At 43.5% G+C, this 19,218-nt stretch overlaps 1 protein-coding gene across 1 annotated transcript; it reads right to left on the minus strand.

The window, feature by feature from the left end:
* Positions 1–1,339: 1,339 nt before the first annotated feature.
* Positions 1,340–18,615, minus strand: SLC25A15 (solute carrier family 25 member 15). The gene is made up of 8 exons (XM_086771918.1): positions 18,598–18,615; positions 17,620–17,728; positions 15,966–16,093; positions 10,341–10,599; positions 5,829–5,966; positions 5,354–5,523; positions 4,183–4,341; positions 1,340–3,633 (listed from the first exon to the last, which is right to left on the minus strand). Exons 3-8 carry the CDS (start codon positions 16,018–16,020, stop codon positions 3,509–3,511), a joined length of 906 nt encoding a protein of 301 aa, XP_086628044.1. The 5' UTR covers positions 16,021–16,093; positions 17,620–17,728; positions 18,598–18,615; the 3' UTR covers positions 1,340–3,508.
* Positions 18,616–19,218: the final 603 nt, after the last annotated feature.

Below are 19,218 nucleotides of genomic sequence, written 5' to 3' on the forward strand. Positions count from 1 at the left end.
AAAGCACAGACAATACTTATTCTGCCTCCAGATGTCCTCAGGAATGCAGCTCTTCTGTGGAGACTGTTCAAGCCTTCTGTGATGTGAAATATGTGTTGAGGTAGCTCAACACAAGCCCATGAACCAAGTAACTGCAGGCAGCAATAACATCTCCCCTGGGCTTTCTGTTATGGGTGAAAAACCCAGTTCTCACCACCATCCATTGTGATTGCCCTCTGCCTGACTTGTTCCAGTATGTCACTACCTTTCTTGTACTGAGGAACACTAAATTGGATGTGGCATTCCAGAACTGCTCTGACAGATGCAAGAGGTATGAGCAGGGGGTCAGAACTGTCTGATTTGCTGGCTCCAGAGCTTGCTATTGCAGCTTAGTCTTTGCTGCAAGGATGTGCTGGCTCATGTTTGACTTCTGCAATGCTGTTCCCCAAACTGTAGTGTTGCTTCAGAACCTGCATGAGTTATTGCACATAGTCAACTGCCCCTCAAGGTTAAGGGGTGCTGGCAAAGTTCACGCAACTCCTGTATCTCTGGCTTGAGAAAAGGAAAAAATACCCACTTACACAGGAGTGAGACCACAGCTGTGTCACTAGAGGGCGATGAGGCAAGAAGGCCGATAAGCCTGTGTCTGCACTGAATGTGCTAGGAGCTGGAATAGGATGCCATTTTATTGCAGCTAGAAGTGGCAGATGACAGAGTTCTTTTTGGCTTAGCTCTGGCAATTAGATATCACTGTCCCAGGATGCCCTTTCTAATTGCTTGCAGGGCACAGAAGGTCAATGTTCTTCCTGCTTATGAAGTAAGCTACTCCGCTTGTGTAGTTAGCAGTGAAGGCTGTCAAGAGTCAGATGTTTCTAGCTGAAGCATGCAGTTAAGTAAGAACTCTTGCATGAGCAGGATCAGTAACAACATAGCTGTGTGAGGGAGATACTGCAGCTCTTCAGAGATCCAAGCACCACTGCTTAGAAGATAGTAACAATAGTTCCTAACCTCCCTGCAGCAGTGACTTCTGGCTTCATGGTAGTGGATGCTCATCCCTCACATGTGGAATTTAGGTGACTGGGGCCAGACTCACCCTTATAGCACATGTATCATGGTAATTGACAATCTAGAAACTTGGAACTTGAGTTGATCCCTAATATTAGAACTGACTTTGGTACTAGCAAAGCACCAGGCCAAGGGCTAAATCATGGGCTTTATTTTCCACCTTGTTATAGCTAGCACTTTGCCTTGAGTATTTTTGAGGGCTTTATATGTTCACTGATTGTGAAAAGCTTTCCCCTTCTTGCTCCTCAGCTAGACAAGCTTGGCTAAGTGTTGTTGCATAAACAGTAGTCAGGCACTCAGTTAATCAAAACAAACTTTATTCCTGTGAATTCCTATACCAACATATAAAGTTCTGAGCTGAACAGCTGATATGTGTGTGTACAGCTTGAGCAGTTGTGAATGGAAAAAACACTGCTTGCATAAACTTCAAAAGGTAAACTCTCAATGTCTACTTCAGCCACCAGCTTCTTATTGTAGGTTCAGTTCTAAATATCTTGCTTCTCTTGAAGCTTCAACTTCAGTATTAAAAACTGCACCCATCAGCTTTAAAAAATGAAAGCAGAGACAAATCTAAGAAATAGATTAAGTATTCCACTGATGTGGAATCAGTCCTCACCTTTTCATAACTCCTAGAAACATATACAAATATACTATTTCTCTTGGGTAGACAACTTTAAAAAGGGGAAGTCTAAAACTCTTAAAGCCTCCCCTCATACCTGAATTAGTTAAACATTTGGCATAATTCATTTTAAAGTCCTGACTATGCACAGTACTACTGCCCCTAGTCTACTTGTCAATCAAGTAGATTGGCAAATTGGTGTAACAGACACTGATTCTTCAGCCACTCTCTGCTTGTAGCTGCTTTTTCTCATGGGTGTAGAAAAGGAAGACAAACAGTTCTTGCTGTTGTACATGAAGGGTGGGGGAAGCAAGAAGTGTGTGTGGAGCTACAGGAACTACCTTTCATCAAAGAGGCTGTAACAGTGCAGTGCAGCAGCCAGTTTCAGTGCATGCTGGCTCTACTGCAAGAGGCAGCAGGTACTGAGATGCTTTTATCTATGCTGAAAGCTTTTTCCTGCAAAACTGAGCTATTCCAGCTGTGACTGTTATCAGTCACTTACAAAGTGTGGTTGCTGTGACAAGTTGCTAATAGCTATCTAGCCCTGATGGTTAGAAGAGCTCTGCTAACCCCTGGGGGCAGCTTGTCTGTGCCTTCCATGAGGGTAGGTTGTCACTTAGAGCATGCAGACAACATCCCTCTGTACAGCTCTAGGCCCAAGTCATGAATTGTGTTGCTCTGAGACTTGCCTTGCCTTCTCCCAGGATAGGCAGCAGCTGCTGCTTACAAGGCAGAGAACATGCTTCTATAAAACATCCTACTTCAAGAATAAAAGTAGCATCTGGAAGAACATGTTATTGCATCACTTTGGATAACACTGACTAACTGCATGTCTAATCAAGTAACATGACTAAGCAGGCATGCCCTCTAGGCCTGAAGGTGATAGGAACTATCCAGTCATATGAGCTTTTTTCCACTCAGCTGAAGAGATGCAGCAAGTGGCAGGACTCCAGCAAAAGTGAGTGCTGCACCACAGCAACCATGGTGTCAGTTGTCTTTAAGAACTCGGTTCTCTTCAGCTTCCTGTCCTTCAGGCACCTGGACTCACTTATATCAAGGTGACCTAAACAGAAGCCTGCACAAACTTACAAGCTGCTGGCTCAGACCACAGACTATTTCCAGCAGTCTCCCTTATGTTAAGTATTTAATTCACTGGTGCTTAGTGTATGCCAACACTTCTTGCAGGGATTTATAAAATAATGAAATGCTGCTATGCATTTGTTAAAAATGTTGCATGGAGTCCTTAAACGCAGTGACTATATGTTTGTATCTCAAATGCAGGCATATCTCAGCTCTAAATCATATAAGGTAGAGGCTTTTATAAGCCCATTCACTGGGACAGAGTATGCAAGTCAGACACCAACTGCCATGACTGTGGAAAGTCACAGAGCAGAAGGGAGCGGGAGAAGGACAGGGGACTACCTGAGGGATATGTATGTCAGTCATGCTCAGCAAGATTAGACAGGACTGGTTATTTTGAGTCAGACACATGCCAGCAACACAGATCTTAAAACAGTGCTTTGCCTACTGCTGCATGTTACATTAAACCCAAGAGGTCAACATAACTCTTTAGCACCATTACAGGTCAGGAAAATACATTTATGATGACATGCAGTGTACCTATTGCAGAATCTGAAAGATGGAGATAGTTCTGCTGGTCCAATTCAAAGCAGCATGTACAAATCTCTATAAAAATCACCTGAATTTAAAAAAAAATTATAAATCCTGAACTAGAGTCGAGTTCCTAAAATTAAGTCACTGATTTGGCCCTGCTCAGACCAGGTTTTTGATCATTTATTTAACTGATCCTTAAACAACCTTTTGTACTCTGTCTGCTGCGAGGTATCAGTAAGAATCTATTTGTTTCATCATAAGTTTCCGGCTGTACTCATAGGCAAGGAACAGTGCCCCATTGGCCAGAAATGCCCGGATCATAGTTGGCTTTAGTCCAGAATACAAGGCAAGTACACCTGGAAATAAAATCAGAGCCGGTTAGCAATTTATTAAAATGCCTGTCTGCATCATCTACTGTTTTCACCTTTGAAGGACAGTGAAGTAATGCTTCTGCTTAGAGAGGCATGCACACACAGAGAGCTGAACTCACTGGTGTAGCAGCTAACCCCAGTGTTACTGGATGTTGATGCAGAAGGAGTATTAGAGTTTTAACTTGAATTTAGCCATTTAACTGCTTATGTTAGCAGCTTATCTCAGGTATGACAGTCTTCAGAAGGCAACCTTGGTCACCTGAGGACACAGCTCACAGCAGCTGACCCACAGCTGGTAAGGGGACAGAAAGAACAGGCCTACTGTGGATTATGCCCTGAGCAAAAAGGCCTGGTCTCAATTTCTGGATTCCAAGCTTTCCAGACTACATGAAGCATCACTATTTCTGTTTATTAGAAACAGTTATTGTCTAACACATTATCAGTGGACTAGCTGTCTTATGCAGTTTTTGGTATTGGAGAGTATAGATTTCAATCTGCAGCCCTACAGATTTAACTGGTAAGCTGCATACTCACCTTCAGTTCTCACAAGAGATACAAATGTTCCCATGAAGCCTGTCTGTTTTCCAGCCATTGAAAGAACCTGAATTCTAGATTTGACACAGTCCACAGGATACACGGCAATCCACAGACAGCTGCCTCCAAAACCTCCACTTAGTATTAAAGGAATGGGACCTAAAATTAAGAAATAAGCTTTTATACACACCACAAAACATTCACCAACGTAAGTATCACTTTATTTCATTTACAGAAGTCAAAGAGAACACAGGAACCTGCTTATGACAGAAGAGCAGTTTCTGCTCCCTCACAAACCTTTAAGTTAATTTTAAGCCACTGGTAAGTTGCAAGTCTAACCAGAAGCTCAAAGGTTATAAGGAGAGCTTCTTAGATTATTGGCCATGCTAAAAAAGTATAACTTAGTTAATACAGTCAAAACAGAATTCTAAATTAACTTCACTCCTTTCACACTTGTAATCACTTTCCAATGCTAATTGTGAAATGGTTTAGAGTAACATCACATAGCGTCATTAATGACATATAGAGATTTCTTTGGTACAGTGAAGTTACTTTGTGATCAGTAATTTTTTCATGATGCAACCTCATTTTGTGTTCCAGATCAGATGTTTATAAATATCTTGCAATAACAAAAAACAGAATGCGTGCAGCTGAAATCCTAACTCCCAGCAAGACAAAGTATGCTTGTGGAGTCCTTCAATTGGAGACAAGCAATCTTTATTCTGGCATCTTGTTTTTTTCATGTCTAATTTTCAATCTCAGTGTTCTCTTACTATCATTGTAATGACAACTAATGGTCACCTTATTCTTGAACATATGGTTCAAGAGAACACAACTAAAAAAGATCAAAATTACTCTAAATGGCCACTGAAATGAAATAGTTCAGAGATGAATTACACTGTAGAGTCAGATATTTTAAGTAGTTTTGTAATATTACTGTTAACTTGCAATATTTATTTTCCATCTACAATATATCCTGCTCCATTGGTAAGTGGTGACTTCAATAACTCATTACTACATATACACAAAATGCAGACTTCCATATTCTGTATGTCTGGTTTCCTTTGTTTTATGAGTATTTTACTACTGCTGTGCATTATTAGCCTATCTTCCTCCCTTATGTCCTGCCTGACAGCATGCTAGGATCCACCTGGAAAAAGGGGCACCATACCTAATTCATCTTTTGATCTCCCAGAGGCAAAGAACGTCCGGCTCAGTTCATATCCTCCAAAGAAGAAGAAATAGCCTGGGACTTCCCGCAGCAAAGTGCTTGACAGGCCACGGTAAAATCCAAGGGGACCGTCCTTTTGAATGACACTCTTCACAACTGACCAAACTGTACTGATAGAGAGGTTGATCCAGTTAGTGATGCTTAATAGCCAGATACCAAGAAGGTTACAGAACAATAAGCAACTGCAGCTATAATTAAGGGTAAGATCCTTTGTGTAGGCAACAGGACTCAAGTAAGACTTAGAACCAGGAGCCCTTCACTACTGCCTGGAAGATCTTCAAGCTGCAACTCTCCCATCCACAACTCATCTCTGGTGAACAGTGCACTACAAATGTGACACTGAGCCAACACAGAACTAAAAATAATAAATACACATTAAAGGGTTTCAGAGATAGTGGGTAGGGTGTATACTTACTTGTGTCCCTGGATTATCTTTCCTGACAACTGCATTTCATGCATGGCCTGCAGCCGGCACTTCACCAGCTCTGTTGGGCAGAGGACAAGGGTGGCAAAGGCAGAGGCAAAGGAGCCTGCAGCAGCATTCTGCAGATCACTGCAAGAGAGAAACTGCAGAAGATATTCGGGCACTGACCTTCAGTGCAGTGGAGCCACTGTACCAGCAATCAGCTTCCTGAACCTGTACTCTAAGTATCATCAAGAAAAACCAATGGACGGTCTTGGGGGAAAGAGTATCAAAGGAAAAGGGCAGTTACTTGAACTAGGGAGATGAAAACCTAGCTCATCCCATCCTCACATACAACTCAAAATACATCATTTTGACACCTGGGAAGATATATTGCAACATTTACCCTTCTTGCTATACTTTAGTGATTGCAGCAGAATAAACATTATCAAATCTTACTCTTTATAAGAATTTCCATAGACTTGTTTTACTGAGCAACTTTCGGGTACCAGTTACTTCCTCAAAGAGAATAAGAGCAATAATCACCTCATATAGATGTCAGTGTTCTCAAATTCACCTTACCAGTATTAGTACAGGTTTTCAGTGGAAGATGCTAGAAATCTGAAACCAAGGCACAACAGACCACTGTAGTCTTTCTATGGATGTGCTGCCGTGAATGCAACCATGTGAATCTGAGATAGCGCAGACCAACATAAGCCACACCACTAAACAGGACAGCAGTGTCATCTGCATTGACTTACAGAATTCCAAAACAGGGACTTACTTTGCAGTTGTATTACACATATTGCAAAGCCTGGGCTACTAAACTGTTAGGACTCAAAAGGCTGGTACTCCAGGGTCGTACTGCTTCATGATACACTTTAAACGGGTTCCTACAGACACTGGTGTGTTAAACAGGAGCTGCCCAATAGCACAGAACAAATCGAACTTCTCTCTTCTTTCAAAGCCTGGGGAGTCAGCACAGCAGACACTGACCTCACTGCTGCATCTATGAAAGCTACAACTTTTCACCTTACAGAAACATCATGGAACAGAAGTTGTGACATGAAGCAAAGCTTGTGACACATTCAGATGTGGCAGTGACAAGAACTGTCGAAGTGGAAGAAATCAGTAACTGGCTGCAGAACAGCAACTAAATAATACGGAGCAAATAAATGACAACATTGATTGTACAGCCCTCTTGCAGCACACAAAGTCTGGCTTAACAGGGATCTGAGACGCAGCCCAGTAAAGCCTAAGACAAAGCAAGGCAAAGTTAAAAATAGAGCATGTGGCTGAGCCCTGCAGTCATTAATATATGAGCTAGAATGAAGTAGTAAAGTTACACATTAGGATAAGAAAATATGGAAGAGGTGCCTTAAAACTGTGCACTGAAAGTGCACAGGATCCTTTCTGCTTCTGGGAGGAAGAAAGCCAGATGCTATCAGACCTGAAAAAAATTCTGACACATGTACATAAAGGACTAGATTTAGCCATAATTGAGATTTTTCTACTTTTGCCTGTTGATGTTTAATTCTACATACAAAAATTCAACTATACCCACTGTTCAGGCTTTGATCCTTAATATAACGAACCTTATTGTCAAAGTGATAAGCCTTGAATCCCTTTCGAGTTACCTCAACTCAAAATGCCTAATTCAGTATTTTTTCTAGGTGGGAGCATTTTGATCACACAGCACAGGAGCAAGAATCCTCTACTCTTACACTGCTGCTTCTTCTATAAAAGGCATTTATCTTGTTTTTCAAAGAAAATAACCTGTTGAATATGACTAGTCACGTACTGAGAAAGTCAAACTGAGGTGAACAAGGATAATAGTTCTCTCAGTTTAGACTTTGGTACAGAACAACATCGGTTTGGTAGGACTAAATGGGCATTTTAAAGACAAATGGAATTTAGCACTTCTCTTCCCATTTGGTTGTCTCCGTTTAGACTTCAGCATGGAATGAAACCAGTTTGATTGGATTAAATGGATGTTAAAAGATAAATGGAATTTAGCATTTCTCTCTCCATTTGTTTTCTTTTTGACTCATGCATCAGTGGCATGTATTCCTTTAACTGGAAAAAAAAGTGTTGTTTTGTAACTATCCTTGTAACTGTTTTGCAAGGCTTCATGCACTGACCAGGGTACCCCTAAACACAGGCAGGCTAGGCAAGTTTATTTCCGAGCCATTTGAAGGTATTAATGAAAAGGTAGCTTAAAGCAAAACCAAACTATTATAGTTGGTTTTGAGAAATCTCAAACACTATAAAATAATGAAGAAGTAACAGGCAATTGCTTAGATATGGGTAAGAAAAATGGTCAGGTTCACAGCAGTTTGTGACTTCACACATTTTGTTCTTCAGCCTAAGACAGCATGACAGTTTTCAAACACCAGAGATAATGAAGGTAATTATAGTTCTTTACTTGTCAGGTCTGGAAGGTAGCCCCCCCATCAGGGTTTCTTCCTTCCCTTACAGCAGGCTACGAACGCTTTTTGACTCTGACACAGTGAGAACAGGTAGAGACATCCTGGACATACCACATCTACTCAGGGCACCGCTGCAGAGCACGTCAATACGATTCTCTCATATATGCATCTCGTAAGATGCCCCCACAATGATCCAGATGAAGAGACCACAGGAGCAGCACACCAAGGGAGAATCTTTCAAGTAAAAACTTAAATCCTTTAGTGTTTTGTCCTAGTACAGCCATGCAGTCATACTGTTTGTTCTTCAAACAATGAATCAAACAGCCATCTTAGATCTGAAAAGTACCAGTACCTGAAAAATACCTCCCCTACAGATACCCTAAACATGCTGCCTTAGTCACTTAAGAGATGATCCTAGGACCTCTGTAAGTGTGTGGTTTACCTTCCAGGAGGATCACAAAAGATGGTTAAGAAGCGAAGTGTGCTGTTGGGAGGCCTATGTCCTACATTTTAGTGGGCAGAAAAAGATAAGGGGTCTGAAAGCTGAGCAAGTAGAAAATCCCTGAGCTAAGAAAGTAATAAAAAAGGTGGAAGCAATTCTGTCTCAGCTGAGAGGCCTCAACTGAGAGAAAACAGTGCAAGAGAATGCAAGTAGAGAGTAATTAGTGTAAGTTTCTTCATCGCTTCATATTCCCTCATAGCAGGCCTCAGTCTTAAGATACAGTACATCTTAACACGTGACAGGAGAACACCTTGCGTAATGCCACTTTTAGATACTTGTCTCGCACTAAGGCAGCGCCCATGTAATGTCAGAGACCTCAAATGCAGAATCATGGCCTCCCCAGCCACTTCCATTGGAGACAGACGTGACAGAGGCAGAACAAAGTTATTACTAAAAAGCTGAATGTGGTTAACCTTGTGTTACTCCTTGAATGAATGGAGTTAGGACAGTATGAGAAGTATTTTGCACACTGCAGAGCAGCACAGAGATGGAGAAGGTGCGGCTACTCTCAGTGCTGCACAGAAGACATACCTTGAGAAATGTGTAACAGTAAGGCACACTGATGCTGCTGGACCACTGACAGCTCTAAAGTGATGCACCTGGAGAAAAGTCATCCTAACTAGAAAGAGATTACGATTGTTACGCCAGTGCATACATCCATGACTTGTGCACATCCCAAATACTCTGCACCACTCTGGTCTCATGAGCTCAAACCCAGATGCACTAGAACTGCAAGAGTTTCAGAGAAAGGCAACTAGGACAGTTAAAGGAACAGCTCCTCCGTGCTCACTGACTAGGAGGGCTGGAATCCTTCCACCTAGGTAAAGACTCAGGTGGGGAAAAGTGGCATGGAGCAATGGATAGAGGTCTACAATATTCCAAGCGGCATAGGGACAGTGGCTAGGGACCGACTGCCTCTTCCAGCTACAGAATTAATGATTATCACCTGCAGAAGTGTACCGCAGATGTAAGTAACTTAGAAGAATTTGAGGGGAGATTGGACAAGTGCTTCAAAAGAGATCCAAAGTTACTGATTGGATCACACCAGGTTTAAGAAATCCTCTTAACTAAGAACATAGCCTGGCAGAGGACTCGGAGTAAATATTAAACACTTTCTCTCTTCTTTCTCATTCCTTAGGCAACCACTTATTCCCAGTACTGTAGGCAACACACTGTGCAAAATTAGACTCACAGTCTAACCACCATTACATTCAAGCTTTTGAAACTTAGTTACAATATTAGAGGAACCATTACCTCCCCTACAAATTCAGAACAACCTAGAGATCACGGGAATACCAACTTTCAGGTGCTGCAATGCTCATTCCCTTTGGTAAGATATTCCAGGTCTTGAATATTCTAATTAAGTGGTGATGATCTAAACCAGGCAGCGGCAGTGACAAGTACATGGCTCTGTTGTAGTTAGACACCATATCCTAGCACAAAGGTCTATATTCCAAAACTTACTACACTGCATACTGGCAGAGGGGACCCTGGGACATCAGTTGCACCCTGACAATACAGTATCAGCAAGTAGCAGTTGCATGACTTTTTATTTATTTATTTTAAAATATTAAACCGATTTCTGTTACTAACCTGAGCTTTGTTTTCCTGTCAACTCCAACAATTCTCCTCACAATTTGTTGACAAAATCCATAGCACATGAACAGAACAGAGTTCTCCGCAATGTTGGCTACAAGTGCTGGTGTGGTTCCCTTGTAGAAGCCTCGAAACCCCACTTGCTTATAGGTTTTCACAAAACAGTCAACAATTCCTTTGTACATGTCAGGGAATGTCTGCATCTTCACCTTTGCGGTGTCAAAGGGCTGGCCAGTCACCACACATGCTGTCCCACCTAAGCAAGGAGTGGAAATTAAGAACATGGCTGAAGGCTATCACAACCAAAACGCCTATATACAAACAGCACTATTAGAAAAATCACACAGAAAGCAAAGACAAATGAATTCTCCACAGGAAAAGACAACTGTACTGATTTTAGCACAATGGCATCAATTATCAGTGGTGAATTTAGTTACATAAAGAAATAAAATTATGTGTAAGAGCAGTACCAGTTTGATTCTCATCAAACATACATTTATCTTACTAAAAGCAAGCATCTAAATTAACCAGTTCACTTACATAAACGGGTACTGAATTAGAGGTATTGTTATGCAATCAAGTCACTTGCGTTAACAAGTTAAGCAACATTTTCCCTTGCTCATTAATGCAGCGGTTAAGAAGCCATCTGATTTTACGTTCCAACAATAACAAAAAACTGAAAGATCTGTAATCAAGTGAGACAGAGATTCCCCCAGAACAAGAGGAACACTGCTGAGAGTGCCAAAACTGATGATGCATTACAAACTGATAACAAAAGACTCAAACTCTTCACTTCAAAGCTACATATGATTCTTATTTACATTTATTCCCACATACTGGAAGATAGCGTCCAGGATAAGCTGAAAGAGGGCAAAGTTTCTCAATGTGTTATCTTTTCCAAACTGAACTGCAAGGTCAATAACCTGAAAACTTGCAAGATATTTCCCATCAATGTCATCATATAACCACTTTGCCAACAGTGCAGTGTTCCTCCACAAGACCTAACCCAATGCAGTAGTCTTCAGAAGGAGCTAATATTACACTTTTTCAGTAAGAAATACGAGTGTACACTGACAGCAATCTATTCCTAACAGGAAACATATGATAGGCATACCTTATATAAACTTTACGCGTTTGCTTTTTTAGCAAGAGAGAAGAACCATCCTAAAACAGAAGCAGATCTTTAACCAAAGCACAACTGACATCCAGCAAGAGGGCAAGTTAACAAGATGTTTTCTCAGCTATGAAACTGAAATAATTATCTGTAAATCATAGAATCTTTAAGGTTGGAAGAGACCTCCAAGATCACCAAATCCAACACCCATGTCCACTAAACCATGCCCTGGAGTGCCACGTCTACATGTTTTCTGAAACCTCCAGGGATGGTGACTCCACCACTTCTCCCTGGGCAGCCTGTTCCAGTGCCCAACCACTCTTTCAGTAAAGAAGTGTTTCCTAATATCCAATCAAAACCTCCAACTTGTTACTTGGGAGAAGAGACCAACATCCACCTCCCTATAACCTCCTTTCAGGTAGTTGCAGAGAGTGATAAGGTCCCCCTTCAGCCTCCTTTTCTCCAGACTAAACAATCTCAGTTCCCACTTGTTCTCCAGACCCTTCACCAGCTTCCTTGCCCTTCTCTGGACGCACTCCAGCAACTCAATGTCTTTCCTGTAATGAGGGGCCCAAAACTGCACACGGTATTCGAGGTGTGGCCTTACCAGTGCTGAGTACAGGGACACAACCACTTCCCTACTCCTGCTGTTCCTGATGCAAGCCAGAATGCTGTTGGTCTTCTCAGCCACCTGGGCACACTGCTGGCTCATGTTCAGCTGGCTGTCAACCAGTACCCCCAGGTCCCTTTCCACCACTTCTACCACTTTCCAGCCACTGTTCCCCAAGCCTGTAGCATTGCATGAGATTGTTGTGACCCAAGTGCAGGACCTGGCAGTTGGCCTTGTTAAACCTCATACAGTTGACCTCGGCCCATCAATCCAGCCTGTCCAGATCCCTCTGCAGGGCCTTCCTACCCTCGAGCAGATTGACAGTCCCACCCAGTTTGGTGTCATCTGCAAACTGACTGAGGGTGCACTCGATCCCCTCAACCAGATTATTGATAAAGATATTAAAAAGAACTGACCCCAAGACTGAGCCTTGGGGAACACTGCTTGTGACCGGCCACCAACTGGATTTAACTCCGTTCATCACAACTCTCTGGGCGCAGCCATCCAGCCAGTTTTTAACCCATCTCACGGTGCACCTGTCCAAGCTATGAGCCATCAGTTCTCTAGGAGAATGCTGTGAGAGATGGTATCAAAGGCTTTGCTAAAGTCCAGGTAGATCACATCCACAGCCTTTCCGTCATCCACTAGGTGAGTCACCTGGTCATAGAAAGAGATCAGGTTGGTCAAGCAGGACCTGCCCTTCATGAACCCATGGTTACTGGGCCTGATTCCCTGGTTGTCCTGCACATGCTAGGTGAGCACACTCAAGATGAACCACTCTGTAATCTTCCCCGGCACCAAGGTCAGGCTGACAGGCCTGTTGTAGTTCCCCGGATGCTGATAATGTAAAGAAACTGAAACAGAAACAAATGTGTGAATCCAATTAAGAGTAGTTATTTTTCTTCTAAGTGAGGAGTAGAAGAGTAAGCAAGCATTTAACTAGGATGATATTCAATCGATTTTACTCTTTGCTAACGCATTTGTGTTACATTGTTGTTGCTCCTCTGCAAAGAGGTACTTCAGGTCTTTAAGAGGAACTCAAGATCCTAGCTCCTGTAAAACCTCATTCTCAACCAGATGGATCACTTAAAGCTTCAGCGCAAATCATGCAAGGAAGCATGAAGAACTTCTTACTCTGGGAGGGATAACTAAGCAGAGAAGTAGCTAGCTTGGACCAGTAACATCCATGTAAGCCTCAGATGAAAAACAAAGCTGGAAAGGCTCAACCAATGCTGCTTGCAGGCAAGTCAGGTAGATGTTAAACTACAGGACAAATGCTAGGTTCCCGTGTAAAGGAAGACCTAAAACATCCACATGTAGCAAAACAATGGCTGTTGGAAGAAGCCCAGGAAGACCAGGAATGGTCTTGGGAATGCAAAGCTGAAAAATTGGGAGTTGACTGTGAATGGCTGTTCCAAAAAGAGAAAGGGCTCTCCTTACACTGTCAATGGAGGCAGCACAAGATGCCCAGTAAACTACAGCAATGAACTTTGGAAGCCTCAAAGTAAAGACTAAGAGTCCTGGTTAACATCTAGAATATTGAAGAAAAAAATAATTCTTCCAGACAGCAGCAGAGAGCCCAAAACCAACATCAATAAAACCAAAGCAAACAAAGAAACAAAAAAGTCAAGCCTGCTTACATATTTAGACAAATGTGGACCTAATAAAAACAGGGCAACAACGGGGAAAAGAGTCCTACTTAATCAAAGAAGTGATTAGAGGTTGCTCAGATCCTAGGCAAAGGACCCACAGGCAGCTAAGTGACTAATTTATTCTTGTTCAGAATTTACTTGTCCCAATATGTCATCACTTATCAGTTAGTCAAGACTGTATCTGGAAAGGAAGGTAAAACCAGGCTACGCATTTGCTGAGGGGACTAGCTGTTTGCCCAGTTAAATACACTTGCTAAAGGGTGCAGAGACATAGGCTACACAGAAACAAGCACTACGAATGAACATAGGCAATACAAAGCAAGTATGTGCAAAGAACATGGAAAATAAATACTAGAGGAACAGTAAAGCTATCTATTACAACAGAAGTAGCAAAGAAAAAGAACAATGATTTAAGATTCCTGAAGTCATGTTGAAAACAGTCTGAATTCCTTCATCTTATCTGAAGGAAGGAGAACTATACCAGAGAAGAAAACAGCATAATTAGTTCTAAGATCCTCTAAGCTCTACTGCCAAAAACCAGGCAAACTTCAAGTGCATGCCCTGTTAGCCTGAATGTGGGCATGGAACAGTACCACCAAGCTATGGTTTTATAAGCTAATGCTAGTTTCCAGCTCTTGTAGCAGCCAAGATCATAGAACCATAGAATCATTAGGGTTGGAAGGGACCTTCAAAGGTCATCTAGTCCAACCTCCCTGCCAGAAGGGAGCAACCTAGATCGGGTTGCTCAGAGCCCCATCCAGCCTGGCCTTGAATGTTTCCAGGGATGGGGCATCCACCACCTCTCTGGGCAACCTGTTCCAGTGTTCCACCACCCTCATAGTAAAAATTTTTTTCCTAATATCTAATCTGAATCTCCCTCCCTCTACTTTAAAACCATTACCCCTCATCCTGTCACAACAGATCAGGCTTCAACTCAGAAAGCCACCTTCCTAAGCCAGTGATCCACTGCCCTAGATGTTAACAGCAGCATTCCTGAGCGGAAGTACCGGGAAGGAAAGCAATCACACCTCCCCATTTTAAGCACCTGAGAACACCCACAGAACTGCCAAGAACTGCACAGATATTAAGTTGCTACTTTGGGAAATAGAGCAGATATAATAGTTATTCTTTACTGAGGACCCAAAACCCAAGGTCTAACTAACAGAATCACATTTCTTCCAAGGCAATTAAGGAATAATAGCAGAAACACCTCTCTTCCCTTGCAGCGAAAAAGGGTGTTGTCTAGTCAATAAGATAAGCAAAGGCTACCAAAGCAGGTATTCACTGGGCAAAATGTGGTGGCAGACAAAATGCTTCATGGAAGTGCCACATTGGACTCATGTTATCTGTCACCGCTTGCTTTCTCACTGCAAAAGGTTAACTCCACTCTGACAAATGACCTTGAATAACTGCCCTTGAATGCAATTAACACCATTAATACAGTTAGATTCACAGCATTAACACAGTCATAAAAGGACTGACTGTAATAGCTATTGTACAGGAAAGAAAAAACATGAAACTGTTTAAACTGGTTACAACAGTACATTAGACAAATCTTTCCTTCCACCTTTTCTGTATAAACACTGTCAGCTTAGAAATGACAAAAATACCCCTTTTCCCTGGGAGAGTTAAAAAACAACTAATGTCTCAGCCATGGACATTACCAACATGGTAATGTCAGAGAGACAATGCAACTGTTTCTACACTTGTGACTGTCACAACTAGTCCAGCAAAACTTTATAGCACAGACTAGACCAAAGTGGAAGTTAGTTAAATGAATTCATCCCATCAGTTCTACTGCTGAGCTTCCCAGCTTTTCAAGATTCACACCAGGAATAATAACCCTTCAGATAGTCTCTTGCCCACTTATTTTGGAGAGGGTTCCTGTGACAAAAACAGCACGTCAATCACTCACACACAGTTTTGAGTTCATTCCAAAACCCTACTTGTGACTGATTCTTAAACTCACATAAGCATGAGAACTAACACTGAAACTTAAACCTCCTTCTGGAAAATTATTAGTCTGAAATATGGGCTACACATTGCCTGTTTGGCAGGAGTTTCACCAGGGAGAAGTGATAGCGATGCAGTTGTAACACTGGCTGAGGTCAGCTGCTTCACCTCCGTGTCCTCAAAATTTAGAATGCGAGGCTTTTTATGGCAACAGGAAACTGTTTTTACATTTGAAAAAGCTATTAAAACTGTCCCTCAGAAATTTTGCGCAATTAAGTTTTCTCCAGCATTACCTGCAGCTCCTGCTGTGAGGTCTATAGCAGCCTGAATAGCAGAGTTGATCCTCATGCTGCACACTTGTTTATCAGTTACTTCACAGTGAAGTCTCCTATATCCCGGCAGATGTCGAGACACTTGTCTCCTGAGGGAAGACAAAGATGAAGTATACATATTTTACAACAATAACTTTGACAGGCAAAAGCATCACGTGAATGCCTTCACTTCCACTCTTCCATTTAGAAACTGTCTCAGCTCCCCACCTATAAAGCAAAACAGAGAATGGCACTCCCCATGGTGAACAGCAACTAAGAAAACTGCATTCATGATGATACATGCACATTAGCTATTTCTACATGGCTCTCAGAAGATATGAGTGGAAAAGGCATGAATATGAACATCTAGAATTTTGTCTGGCTGTCACGTTCTCAGTGGCAGTCCCCCACACAGCAGCATATTATAAATAAGAACTACACCTCATCTCTGAGGAAGGCAGCTGGAAAGCAGAAATACAAAGGCAACACTTTCAAATAAAACATTCAAATTAATTCAATTCTCAAGTTTGCAGCAAGGTAATTTCACTGGGCAAGCAACTACAAGCTTGCTTATTCAGAGTAAGATCACTGAGCCAAAGATCTCCCACTGTTTCAGAACCATGTTGCTCAGCTAGACACTTGGCTGGCAGTGCTGTGAAGAAAGTTGCATGAGTCTTAAAAAGCACACAAATACACACATGAATCAGCCCTTCTTTGACTGTTAAGCTTGTCTTCAAGCAGAACACATCAATAAACAGAATGTTTTTCACTCTTCTACCTACTGCAACGCTTCTTTTGAAGCCTGTTGGCTCCCAAAATATATTTTGGAGGAATATGAATGGGAAACATTATTTCCAGTAGGCTACCTCAAAAGGATAATTAAAACAAACCCCGACACTGTATCAACCACATCCTTTTCACAACTTCGACGTTACAAGCACAGACACTTGCACACAAGCAAGGCCTTAAGAAAGCCTGTGTCTAAACAGATTTATTATTCCTGAAGCTTAAAAAAAATCCACTAGGCCAAATACTGCCACTCAATAACTCCATGTCCTATCTGTTTAAGATGTGTTGCAGGAATCTGAACGTAATGGGTTAAAAAAAATAGTCACTACTCTTGTAATAAATGACACTAATACATGCTATTTCCAAATCATGGTTACAAATTTGAACCGTTTCACTACTGACAGCATAGTATGCTAGGTGTTATTTCAAAACAGAGGCTCCAGGACCAAGTTACACTTAATTATCCTATAGACCTCATTAGCGTTCACACAGCACTCTGCAGTTTTACTTCTTTTTCAGAAGAAGAAAAGAAAAACAGGTCAGTGAGACAGCCTCTGAATGAAGGGAATTACTAGAGAGCAACAATTGCCTGCCTTCAGTAAAACGTACAATGCTTGCATCATGCCTGCCGAGTGCTTATCAATTTGTGCCAGTGCCCAAGGGGAGCACATGCCAGATACCCATAGACATTAACTGAAAGCTTGACAGCAGAAGGAAAAACAGAGATGCCTATAAAAATGTGAAAGTTTTAAGAGCCAAGGAATTTTTGTTTCCTGATCCATAAGAGCACATTTTCAGAAGATTTAAGACTTAGTGAAAAATACCCTGGTATTATGTATGTACATACCTTCACTCCTGACTTTTTTTCCTATTTGTAGTAACAGCAGCAGATTAAAAACTGCTCGTAGATATAGCAAGGCAGCAACAGCTCTGTTACTTCCAAAGCAAATCCAAATCTGCAAACACAGAAGCGTTCGTTAGCGTAAAAGGTCCTGCAGAGTCCTCCACCCGCTGCCCCATATGTTACTCTCTGTTATGCGTTCTCCAAATGCTCAGTAAATACATGCCGAAGGCAGCACTGCTCCCCGCAAGAGCCCGCAAAGGCAGGCCGGCACCTCTCTTTCCAAGGCCACAGCCGGCCGGCACCCCAGCAGCAGAGCGGGAGCGGGGCCGCCCACGGCCGGCTGCCACGCGTGCTCATGGCTGGCGCCGAGCGCAGCTCTTCACCGGCCAGACCGCCAGCTCCAGGGCGGGCAAAGCCGAAGGCGGCTTTCCTTAGGAGATGAAGGCTGAGGCTGCGATGGCGCTAACCCCCTGTTCCCAGAACAGCCCCCCCACCATTTCCAGCAGCACAACTCCGGCGGGGCGGCGGAAGCCTGCCGCGGCAGGGAGCCGCCCAACCCCGCATCGCCGCCGGCTTCCCGAGGGGCCGCGCACCCCGGGGCCGCCCGCCAGGCCCCACAGGCCGCAGGGGAGCCTGGTTCCCGCCCGGGGACCGCGCCGCTCCAAGCCACGGCTGGCCTGGCCCGGCCCGGCCCGCTCCGGATGGGGCAAGGCCGCCCGGTGCCGCCACTCACCCCAGCACACTGCCCGCCCGGGCAGCCCGCCGCCCCTGCCCCTATATAGGCGGCCGAAGGAGGCGGCGCGGCCCCCACGCAGCCCCGGGGAAGGCGCGGGCGGGCGCGCGGGCGGGCGGGCAGCGGAGCCGTGTGCCGGCCTGCGCTGCCCTCGGCGGCGAGAGGCGGTTCCAGGCGGGCGGGGAAACGCCAGGCGCGGCTGTGAGGCGGGAAATCAGGGACAGGAGTTTTAGGGTCCCCACAGGTACCGACCGCAGCACTGCTCCCGCTCCGAAACCCTGCGGCCTGGCAGGGCCGGGGGCGGCGGAGCCCCGGGCCGAGGCGGGTCGGAGGGCCCTGCCCGGCGCCCGGGCGCGCTGCGTGTCGCGGCCCGCGGGTGGGTGTGGACGTGGTGGCGGCTGTGAGGGCCGGACTCGGGCGGCTGCTGCTGCTGCTGCTCGCGTCGAACAGCACATCATCCTCCATTCCCCCCCCAAAAACCGGTGATTGGTGGGCTCTGTTTAAGCTTACTGAGCAGGATTTACCTGAATTTATGAATTAGAACCACAATATCTTTTTGTTTCAGTCGAGTGGATGGTTTTTGTTTGTTGGTTTTTAAAGAAGGATTTATTTAGGAATTAAGTACCTTGAAATAAAACCAGTTTGTGCTTACAGGGAAACCCCAGCAGAACTGCTGTAACTCCCGAGACAGGCACTCGCCCGTCTGACGAGAGGGCTTTTTTTTTTTTGCCTTCTGCTAGTTTGCAGTGTTTGACTAATTTTTAAAATGTAATTCAAGCAATGGAGGAGAATGAAAATTAACTTGTGGCTATTTTTTTTTTTTTTGTACTATGTGACTGAATAACAGTTACTTAAAACAAAAATGACTA

The sequence above is a fragment of the Chlamydotis macqueenii genome, chromosome 1 (assembly GCF_036417535.1).
Source record: "Chlamydotis macqueenii isolate bChlMac1 chromosome 1, bChlMac1.mat, whole genome shotgun sequence".
In the NCBI taxonomy this organism is placed as follows: Eukaryota; Metazoa; Chordata; class Aves; order Otidiformes; family Otididae; genus Chlamydotis; species Chlamydotis macqueenii.